The sequence below is a fragment of the Zeus faber genome, assembly GCF_960531495.2.
Source record: "Zeus faber genome assembly, chromosome: 8".
In the NCBI taxonomy this organism is placed as follows: Eukaryota; Metazoa; Chordata; class Actinopteri; order Zeiformes; family Zeidae; genus Zeus; species Zeus faber.
This window is the reverse complement of record NC_137195.1, coordinates 5,731,385-5,743,373: the sequence shown is the minus strand read 5'-3', so window position 1 is coordinate 5,743,373 and position 11,989 is coordinate 5,731,385. Positions and strand designations below refer to the sequence as shown.

The window sequence follows — 11,989 nt, the reverse complement described above, 5'->3', positions numbered from 1 at the left end:
AACCTGACGTTTCAAACACCGCTCGTAGCGTTTTGATCCCAGTACCAGCCCGGTTCAACAAAACAACACTTTATTCAACATGATGTTTTCTCTTGGAAGAGCTGCAGTGAGTGGGGTTTTCTGCGTCGACATTCCAACCGGGGCTTTGTTTTCTGACTCAAACAAAAAAAAAAAAATGCCCAGAATATTTCAATAAGCTTTTAATTGCATCTTCTTCTTTTTTTTTGTTTTCTAGATGGTTACACATGTTATTACCAGAACAAGGCATGTGCCAAAATAGCCGGCTAGTCAAATATCATCACGGCCACTTAAAGGGGGCCTGTTTTGCTTTCATGCTGTTTTCCTTATTTTCTGTCATATTTAATATTGCAGTGTGGGATGTTCGTATGAGAAATGGCCAAAGTGTCAAATAATGAGGTAAACTAATGACAAAGTAAAGGCTATGACCAAGACCCCAGGCCTCCGAACGCTCCAAACGCTTGGTTTTCAACGTTTCTTTCAACCTTTGAATGAGGCCTTGTGATACGAGTGAAGATTCAGAAATTGGATTGCTTATTTCTCGCCTCAAATTTGCCTACAAACAGATTTTAGTGAACTGATGAGGTGAAATCAGTGAAAGTTTGCTGAGTGAATAAAACGGAGCCCGGAGAAGCTCAAACACCATTGGCTCAGAACTAGGGGCTTGGCTGCTCATTTACGATTAAAGCTGCACACACTAAAACAGCCCGTTTTGGAGCACTATGGTATAAGAGGCATGTCACAATGGCTCGAATGCATTTGGTGTTTTTAGCGAAGAACTTCAAAAACTCTGATAGTAATGTTTAGGGGACCTCAGCGACCTATTTTAAATTGTGTAAATAGGAGCATAATATATCCGCTTTTAAAAACCTTAGATTGAAGTAAATGAGCTGATGCAGAATTATGTATTTTTTTTGGATACGAAATATATAAACAAATCAACTGGTTAAATGTTAAAAAAAAACAAAAAAAAAACCACAACCAAATCTCTTCCATTCTATGGGAATTCCGTTCTATCTTCGAAAGCTATGGGTTTATTATGAGAGAAAAACAACATTATGGCTGAACCACTGAGTGGAAGGCAGATATGAACATGAGAGCAGGTGGAGGAGGACATGGTTGTCATTCTGGCTTCCTCAGTCACCAGCCACACAACCACAACTCGCCCTTTTTTTTTGTCTCTCCCTCTTTATCTATTTCACTCTTCCTCCTCTTCTGAAGATTTGTTCTTCAGTTGCCATTGGTTACCTGGAGGTTCTATTCTCGACACTAATTGCCACCCGCTTGTTTATCCTTCCATTTCACATCAATCAGTGGAATCACTTAATGCTTAATTTGGCTTTTCACCTGTGCGTGTGCGTGCATGTGCGTGTGTGTGTGTGTGTGCATGCATGTGCGTGTGCGCGTGTGTCTCGTAGTCATATTGAATTAGAATTTGATTCATTTGGACAAGAGGAGACGGAGAGAGGAATGAACGCGGGACAGAGAGATTGAAGAGGGGCTGAGAGGCAGAGAGGGGAGCAGAGATAAAGAGATACACAGAAATTAAAACAGAAAGGATAATGGAGAGGTAGAAGGAGAGAAGGAGAGGGAACGGGACCAATGGATGGGGTAGGTATAGAGAGAAGAGGGGGAGAGAGAGGGAGAGGGAGAGAGGGAGCTAAGATGGTGATGGTGGCAGAGTGTTATGAGGTGGGGGGGGTGGGTGCAGTCGGTTGCCCATGGATACGACCCCGATATAATTTGATTTGTGGCAGCGGGAAGCAATGAGCGAGCGAGAGCAAACGAGAGAAGGAGCGATGGAGGTAGTGTGACAATAAGGAGAGAGCGCGAGAGAGGGAGAGGGAGAGAGAGAGAGTGAAGGAGAGAGAGGGGCAATTAGAGAGGCAGCACTTTGTGGAAGACGGAGATGGAAAGAGATTGATGGATGGATGGATTGATGGATGGATGGATAGCCTGTATTGTAAACAGCAGCTCCTCCGTATCAGGGGGAACGTTGCTAAAAGCAGGAGACGCCGAGGGAGCCGTCGGAGCTCAACTGTTTACATCTTCAATTAACCACAGGCTGCGTTCCGCCTTCATGTTTCACACTTAGAGAGAGAGAGAGAGAGAGAGAGAGAGAGAGGGAGAGGGAGAGGGAGAGAGAGGGAGGGAAGGAGGGAGGGAGGGAGGGAGGGAGAGAGAGAGGTGTCGTCGTCCTACACTCTAATCATTTGGTCCATTTACTCCACCTTCACAATTCCCAAATGCCCACAACCTGCTTCTCAAAACCTTATTATGTAGCTGTCCTGTCTTTCAACTTGTTTCTTTCTTCGTTTCTTCTCTCTTTTGTCTGCGGGTCCTTAAAATGTGCAGACTCGACCATGAGGCCTAAAAAGTCCGTAAGCAGTGTTTTATTGATGTATGTGCTCTTAGTAAAGTGTATAGCATCGAAATATAACATTCGTTGTAAAACGACTTTTTTGTCCACATCCTTCTCTCTCTCTCTCTTTAAATTTGAATTTGAATTTGCTTATTGGCGTGACAAGGACCCTTACATTGCCAAAGCATAACGCGACATGAATACGTATAACGATTATAATATGACACGATATATAAGTTAAGACAATGAGATGAGTAAAAGACATTAATACAAGAGTGAAATTACTAAATAATTGAATGAATGACAAAAGAACAAAGGTGCGAAGGTGAGTCCCGGCGGGCCGCTGTGTATTTAGCCGCCGCCATTGAGCTGTGTGTGTGTGGCTCCCTCCAGGTGACCTTCACCAAGCGGAAGTTCGGCCTGATGAAGAAGGCGTACGAGCTGAGTGTGCTGTGCGACTGCGAGATCGCCCTCATCATCTTCAACCACTCCAACAAGCTGTTCCAGTACGCCAGCACCGACATGGACAAGGTCCTACTCAAATACACAGAGTACAACGAGCCTCACGAGAGCCGGACCAACGCCGACATCATTGAGGTAAACCGTCTGGGCTTCAACGCAATCATGACAAAAACAAACTCATGAAAGACATGTCGAGGGGCCCCCCAAAAAGGTTGGTGGATTTCAGATTGGGAAAAAGAACAGGCCCTCCGGGCAGCGTGCGGCGTATTTGGAAGGACGTAAACTGATCTCAACCTGTACCGCTCGCTTTTAGATTACGGTTCATTCACGGTATCTTAAAATTCAGAGCCTTCTGGGTTTAAATACATGTAGAGCTACCTCCATAGGAATAATCAAATTGAAATGTACTTTTTTTGGGCTTGTCCAGGTCATGTTTTCCAATCCAGGTTGCTGTAATTCCGGTCCACTCTAAATCCAGTTCCGTCCTGTGAATTTTAATCCTGTTGAGTCCGGTATAAATTGCTTCCGGCCGGTTTAGTCCGCTGAATCCGATCCGGTGCGATCGAGTCAAAACTCCCTCGTGGTCTCGCCCTGTCCTGCCCAGTTCAGTTCAGCTGAACCGGACCGCAGTCCGGTCCGGTGTATTCGCAGCCATGGTTTGGCCGAGCGCCTGGCAGCGTGTTGGAGGATCAGAGGTAGAGACAGCTGGGCAAGGGACTGACTCAACAGCAGCAAGCTCAGGGAAATCAGCCCGGAGCCAACTGGGTAATCTTGGCACAAAATGGCCGCCGAATTAAGGGGTAACTCGTGACGAGGCGAAGGGAGCGGCGGCGTCGTGGCTCGGGTGCCGGTCGTAGAGCCAGGGGGATTACCTGCGATAAAAAAAAAAACGCAACACAAATATACAAACGGTCTTTTTCTCATGTCGGCAAGAAAAGCTTTCCAAGGAGCCTGCAAGGCGAACGGAGAGCATATTCACATGACTTGTTGACCCTTTTATACATAATGGTCCTCTCATGAATTGAACACGAGATAGTGAGATATGATTCAGCGAGCCGCGCACGCTGCCGCCCCGCTCTTAGACTCTGTACAGAGCTTCAGACTCGTATCTCACTCCAGATAAACAGTCTCATCTCCGGGCGGACACATTGCTTTGGGGACGGTCAACTGTCAACGCTCGCTATTCCGAGGTCCCGAGCACCGTGTCACTTACCTCCTTTCAGAATCCGAACAATCGGGAAGTGTGTGTGTGTGTGTGTGTGTGTGTGTGTGTGTGTGTGTGTGTGTATATATATATATATATATATATATATATATATATATATATATATATATATACACTGTAGATGTAGAACTTGTTAGTGAATTGTTAAGAAGACACCAACGGACACTTCCTGAGCTGTCTGTGTGTGTGTGTGTGTGTGTGTGTGTGTGTGTGTGTGTGTGTGTTATGTGGCTCGGCGTTGGATAGCTTGGGGCCACATCAGCACAAGCTCCACTGGTGCTGTTTGCGTTCATGTTTGTGTTTGTGTTTTCAAGTGTGTAGCGTTCCTTCCCTCTAATGTAACTTCATTTCTCTCTCTCTCTCTTCTCTCTCTCTCTCTCTCTCTCTCCTCTCTCTCTTCTCTCTCCTCTCTCTCTCTCTCTCTCTCTTCTCTCTCTCTCTCTCTCTCTCTCTCTTCCTCTCTCTCTCTCTCTCTCTCCTCTCTCTCTCCTCTCTCTCTCTCTCTCTCTTCTCTCTCTCTCTCTCTCTCTCTCTCTCTCTCTCTCTCTCTCTCTCTCTCTCTCTCTCTCTCTCTCTCTCTCTTCTCTCTCTCTCTCTCTCTCTCTCTCTCTCTCTCTCTCTCTCTCTCTCTCTCTCTCTCTCCACGCACTGCAGTTGCCCGTGAGAATACGTCATACAATATTCAGACCTTATGAGAGCATCTTGATTTGTGTGTGTGTGCCAATTGGTCTGTTGTTTGTCTGTCTGTTTGTCGGTATGTGTACTACACACACACACATGTCTACACTCATACACACACACCTCCAGGATGCCAGGAGGCATTCAGCAAGTTCCCTTGGTGCTTGTCCTTAGCTGTCCCCTTTTGCCAGATGCGCTGCAACGCAAACCTCCTTGTTTAATGTGGTCGAGGAGCATAAGGTGTGGTTGAGATGGACTGAGAGAGAATGAGGAGAATCGGCGATGGGGGGAGAGAGAGACAGAGGGAGAGGGAGAGACAGAGAGGGGGAGAGAGAATAATTGGGTAGTCAGAATGTGCCCATTTGCCGCTATGCCTCAGCTCGCCTCTCCTAGCAAGTGCTTTTGAGTATAAATTATGAAGTGTGGATATAGTCACGCAGGCCACCCGACAGACACACACCAAATATACACACACTAGTACACAAACATGTGAACTCTGTGCCTACAGTTTGTTGTATGTAGCCATGCACATCGTCATTTCCCAGTGTGCGCAACAGCAGTTAAATCCATACTGATATGTGAGCATGCAAACATTCCTTCAGTTCAGCAGGACCTATGGGCAATGCATATGCACACACATTCTGTGTGTGTGTGTGTGTGTGTGTGTGTGTGTGTGTGTGTGTATGTGTGTGTGTGCAGCTTGCTTCTCTTGCCAGAATGTGTTAATCCGCTTCGCTGCAGATCCCAATCAGAGAGAAGGAAGGAAAATAGAAAGAGAGACAGAGTGAATGCATCAAGGGTGCGGATGAATAGCCAAAGAGAAAATGAGAGAGGTTAGAAGAGAAGAGAGGTGGATGTCCTTTCTCTTTAAGCAGCTCAAGAAGGGAAAATCTCACCGGCGACTTGCACTGCGGGGCTTAAGGACTCTGTCAGCAACCTGATCCCTGGTCTCACTGTGGGAGCGTTTGTCTTTTCAGAAAAACATATAAAAAAATAACTTTTAAGGTACAGTCTAGAGTAGGGTGACTAGCATTGCTGTCAGGAGAGAGCGGGAGAGGTGAAAACACAGCAGCTTTTAAACACTCTGCAAATCACCCCAATCTTCTGCAGCTGCGTCCCCTTCCGATTGCCAGTTCTGGATCTCCCCACCTGCAGATGGCGCCAAAACCACTCCCCACTAACACATACCCCCACTGCCTGACTTAGGCGTGGGGAGCCGCTCGGCCAACAGCTACCTCTGAAAAGTTAGCTAAAAAGTACGATATAAAGCACCTGTAATAGCCCACCATTCTGTTTTTGTCCTTTGTGTTTGGGCAGGCCGCAATCGCCGCTGTCTTGTCTGTCTGAGGACTAGGCGTGGGACGACATGAAAATTGAATGTCACGATAATCCTGGCCAATATAATTGCGATTCACAATATTATCCAGATAATCCCCAAAAAGACCTCTTAAAATGACACTAAAACATACTGGAACCACTTTACTTTACATTTTGTGAAGAAGCAAATATTTTTATTGCATCATAGGACAGGATCTTTTTTTGTGAACATCCTTTTTAGTGAAAAACAAACAAGGACATAACTCTCGCCAACACCCAGCAGGTAATCACAATGAGAGAAAATCCATTTATAAAAATAATTGACCTATCAACCCCATACACAAGCATTCACATGGTTCAATGAGTTATGTGTTGTAAATGCACGGTAAATTAATAACTTGTTTTGCTTTAAGATCACACAGACAGAGATATAGCAAGGGCAGCAGAATTAATGCAAAAAAACAAACAATCAATCTTAGATGAGTAAAATTATATGGTCTGTCTAACTGGCATTGTGGCATAGTCAAACTAAAAAGGATGTTCTCAAATGACAATAAAAAAAAAAAAGGAAATCACTAGGACTGTATGTTAGTGAGTCACTTGTAAGAATATTCCCGCTCATGTGAGGATATTCACGATTATCCCAATAATGGAAATTCACTACGATAAAATTATCTTGAATGTTTTTATCGCAAATAAAAAATAAAAATCTTATATCCTCCCGTCCCGACTGAGGACGCACCTGCCAGATACTGTACATCACTCCGTCCAACCACATACTTCTTTGGGTTGCCAAATAACCTGGGTTATTTGGGTACGACCACCTATCCAAATTTAGGCTATCCTCATGAACAAACTTACGAACCATGTTCTTCAGCGTTTTATTGAACCGTTCCACCCAACCATCAGTCCGGGGATGGTACACGCTGATCCAGATGGAGCGAACACCCAACAATTTGTATAGTTCCCTGAGGGTTCGTGACAAAAATGAAGTGCCTTGATCAGTCAGAATCTCTTTCGGGATTTCGACTCAGGAGATAAAATGAAACAGAGCCGAACTGCTTTGGGATATCATGTTGTACAATCCACCGTGACTTACACAAAGCGGTATTCCCGTGCACTCTGTTCTAATTCCCTTATGACGTCCATCCAAATTCTTTCGCTGGGGACTGGTGGCCGGCAGATTGACTAACTGGCATTTGCAGCATGACCCACATCACTGTCGCACGTCTGCGCGAATCCCCGGCCATTAGAAATGTTCAGTTTTTTGTTGAACTAGGTGACCGGCCGAAGGATTGTGATGAGCTGCCTGGAAAACAACTTCTCCTTTTCAGCATGAGCAATTGCATAACCTCCTCCTCTGTTTGAGTATCACAACTCACCCTGTACAGTTTATTACATTACATTACATTTAACATTTATCCTGGCAAAAGCAGAAGTACAAGTGAGTGACTGCTTCAGTGGACATTCTTTGCAGCGGTGTCCGGGCAGACGGCAACGTCAGCAACCCTGTCCTAGCGTCTGAGAGGCCCCTTTGTTGGTCCGAAGTAGAGGACACTGAGGCCAGGCCCCGTGTGTGCGGGTGCTCCCTGGGCAGCTACTCCTTCGAGCCGGCGTGGGCCTGGTGGTGGCTGGGGCTCATCTTCCTGCTGGCTCCGAGGAGGGAGGGACAGGTGGTTTTCTGCCAGGGTAACGGTAGCCTCCAGGCAGGTGGGCTGGTGGCACTGGACCCATCTGAGATGTTGCAAGGGAGGATGGCAATGAGCTGCTCCATCACGACTCGTTGCACCACGTCCTCAGCTGAATCTCCGGCTTGAGCCAACGACTACTGGCATCCAGGAGCTGCACTGTGAGGGCGACAGAGGCCAGCCCCAGGCCTCTGCGGTGCTCTCAAAAGTGGCGAGATATGCCACTGGGTCGTCTGCCTTGGTCATCTGGAGCACCGTGATCTGTAGCGTGGGCCTTGGCCATGCAGGAGCTCTTGCAGCAGAGCCTGCTCTTCCTTGGGCTGGCTGAGTAGCTCGACCAGGGCCTACGTCTGCTGCTGGATTTCAAGCATCTGCTGTCCATGGGTGGCCACCTGACCTTCCTGTATCTTCATTAGGTGGCGAAGGGGCTTCCCCAGCGGAGATTTACATGGTTCTCCTGCTTCTCCGTCCATCTATCCTGCAGACTTTGCCACTGTAACACGTCTCTGTTGATTGCGAGGTAGACATGCACAAGAAGCCAGGTGGAACAAAAGCCAGCCTTAGCTGGGCATCACCTCAATCTTCTGCAGCTGCATCCCCTTCCAGTTGCCAGTGCTGGCTCTCCCCACCTGAAGAGGGCGGCAAAACCACTCCCCACGACCACAGTTCCCTTCCCTAGTGGGAGGAGACATCTTTGTTTCCCTGTTGACTCTCCCTCTCCTTATCCCGCTTTGCCATTCCAACCCAAACTCTGCAGACTTCCCAGGCCCACCTGTCACATCCTACAGTCCTAATCTCAACTGGATGAGGTCCCGCTATCGGCCTCCGCATGGTGTGTCAGTGTAGGTCACCTGACTACTCCCACTCTGACCAGTTCAAGTTTGCCATAGGTTGCTGTTGTTTAGTGTTACAGGCTAAAGTCTATTTTGACCTCTGTGTAGACTTGGGCGATCGTGCAAATTTTCAATCGCCAATTAATGATTCTACCGGGAAGGGATACGCACGCATAGAACATAATGTAATGGGGCAAATGCGGTCTTCCCATTACAGACATGCAGGATTTATTATTTACAAGTAAAGTATTTATACAAAAACATCTAGTTTTTACTTGGGTCCCATAGCAACAGGGAGACATGCATGAAGCAGCAGGGGACAGTGGGAACACACAGTTTTTTGTAACGGGGCGGAACGGGACGGTCCCTTAACTAAGCTGTGTTCAAAAATGTTGTTTTATACAATAAGGGTACAAACAAAAATGAATAGAGCTAAAATAAAAACACAGGAAAACAGGCACAGAACCCGGGAACCAGCGCACACACGTCCCACCTGCGCACTGCTGTGTCGAGGAGAAATGAGAAAAACTCCACTCCAATTCTCTGATTCCACTGCGGACTTTGGCGCGTATAGACCGCAGGGTCTCGAAACTGATTCTCGAAGGATCCCATGAATCGGAATGAAAGATCCCCCACCACCTCGCCCCGCGCATGTCGGGGCTCGGGTGCACCACGCCCTCCGCCCTGTCCGTCGGATATATATTTACTCATTTATATATTTAAATGTATATTTATATATATATTTATTGCCTCATTTATTTATTGCAGGATTAATTTCAAAGGCATATTTATTTTCATTTGCGTGCTACGTCCACATACATACAGCCACCCGTCGGGCTTAAGTTGACCCCCCCCACCAGGCCTAAGCATCTGCTTTTTTTTTTTTTTTCAATGTATTTTTAAGGTTGTTGTTTTTCTTTATCAAAATATCAACATTGACCGCCACATATTGATTTTATATATATTTTTACTGTTTAATATCGAAAATCTTATTTCATTGTAGCACACAGATCTCTCTCTCTCTCTCTCTCTCTCTCTCTCTCTCTCTCTCTCTCTCTCTCTCTCTCTGGATCCGTCTGTGAATAGCCCCTCGGTTGGGCACCCGGTACCACTATCTCACCGGTTTCTATACGATCGATATCTACCGGACCGAATCGCAATGCAGATTTCAGTGCCTTCTTTCGGTGTCATGCCGAGCTGCTGATTGATATATATCCGCCACACGCACCTTCACTAAACATTATGGTTTGGAGCACGCAGCTGGAAATCCTCTGTATGACCCACCGCTGCCTCCCTCCCTCTTCCGTACGGCGACTCGGGCCAAACAGCAGCGGGACTAGTCAGTGTCACATTATGGTCGCTTAGCCAATCAGATAAATAAGTGAGTAAAAGTTCCCACAAACTGTTTTTTTTTAACATGTGAAATGTATATGAAAAGTAATGGAAGGATAAATGGGGTTTGTTCATTAAAAATAAATCTCTATAATAGCCCAGATCTAAAATGTTGTATTTTATTTTATTTATTTTTTTAACAGAAAAAGGTATTTTATTTTTCTGAATTTCCTTATTGAACGCCATAAAAAAAACACCGTGACTAACGTTCTCAGGACCACTCTCAGCACCCAACCCCAGCCCATGGTTGCCACAGGCCGAACAACTTTTCTGGGGGAAACCCTGAGGCAACTCTTCTGCCGGACTGTCCCTTGCCCCCTCTATTCCTTCCATTATCATGGCACGTGTGAAAAGGCACGAGACGGAAATGTGCCTGAATGGAGCATGTGCATGTGTGCATGTGTGAATAGTGATCACCAGCGGTGCCGCCAAGGTTTACCCCTGTAATTTACCGGGAACTATGTGTGAAAGGGGCTCAAAACACCTCTGAACGGAGAAGGGGAGTGGCAGAGAGAGCCCTCCCCTCTACGCCTCTGCGATCCGTTTCAGAACACGGTGAACTGCACTCACATGGTACACTGTCTCAATGCCCGGATTTTTCCTGGCGGATAAAAAAATAAAAAAAGCGTCTGTCATTAATGTAGATTGGCGATCGATGGAGTGGATCTTTATTTAGTCATTTAATTAACTCAAACTCTTTGAGTTTGGTTTGTTTTATTGTGTCCTGAGTGTCCACTCATTCAAGCAGAATAAGACATTTACTGGAGACATATTGTTTTGTTTTGGATGATGCTGATCGTTATTATAGCATTATTTAATAAAGTAATAAACAAACAATACAACTCACTCACACATTACAGAATCACAGTTCACACAAAAGACACACAAGTTAAAACAATTTCTCGTATGAGATATTAGTAATTCAGTTGTGGTAAGCGCCAACACTAAGTAGCTGAATTTTAGAATCTTCAAACTGGGACTTTCAGTATTTGGAAAAAAATCCTGGAACTGATTAGATGCGTGGAAGGACCAGTTGCTCATGGTAACTGTTTCTTCTCAAATGTCAGACTGTGAATGGCAGGTCTCCTGCAATAATAACAGACACATACCAAACTATGAACTAAATAATAACACAAATACTGTAAGTGCAACTTTTTAGTGTATTACAGTGATCCCGATCAAGACCAAAGCAGGTCGCAACATGTCGGGGGGATTTTTTTATGTATCTTGCCATGTAAAATAACAAAGTTCAAAACATTTTTCAAAGCAACTTCTCTGTGCCTTGTATTAGGGAGATTTTCCTTTCCCACTTCAGAAGAATGCACAAGATTTTTTATTTTTTATTTTTTTTGTGGGAAGCAATTGGTCCTTACACACATCAAATGGCTGTAACGCACCTGATCCATCCAAACTACACCTTTATTTGATCACAAGGAATACCCAGCGGCGCTTCCATTCTCAGTTTTTAGTTTTTTTTAATGTATAGTTTTTATTCTGGATCCTTCGAAAAGAGACGAATGTCAACCTCCGCCGCTCTTATTGTCCGTCGGGCTTTTGCGGAGGAACTCTCACGAATGCATCCCGACATCGAATATCAGTCCTTCGTGATGACTAAAACACCTGACAGGTTCTCATGCCGCCCATAACGGAGGAGCAGCGGCTCCTCGTGCTCTGCTGCCTCGGTAACTAAGCATGCTGTCCAGGCCTCCAGAGAGCTGCCGCTAGCAGAGGTCCATTAACCTCATGGATAAATAATTCCAGACCATAGCTGGTGGGATAACGGCTCGAGAAAAAGACACCCCCGCCCCCACTGGCTTTCTTTCTCTCCCCTTCGCTCTTCTTGGATGATGGTCAGATCAGACTTGCCTCCGGACTGATGTGCCACAGCAGCAAGGACCTTCCCAGCACTTCTGTGGGAAATGTCACATCTGACAATTGAAATAACTGTCTGTTGTAGCAACACCCTTCTGCCCGAATGAGCGCAGCCAAAGCTTTTATGTTGGGGTAATTGTTT

General features: G+C 45.7%; 1 protein-coding gene across 7 annotated transcripts in view; it reads left to right on the top strand.

Moving 5' to 3' along the window:
* Positions 1–11,989, top strand: part of mef2d (myocyte enhancer factor 2d) — an 83,962-nt gene that overhangs the window by 36,744 nt on the left and 35,229 nt on the right. For all 7 annotated transcript variants that reach the window (XM_080005441.1, XM_080005440.1, XM_080005443.1 and 4 more), the window contains exon 3: positions 2,774–2,977. In XM_080005441.1, the coding sequence (XP_079861567.1) occupies positions 2,774–2,977 (204 nt within the window). The remainder of the gene's footprint in view (positions 1–2,773; positions 2,978–11,989) is intronic.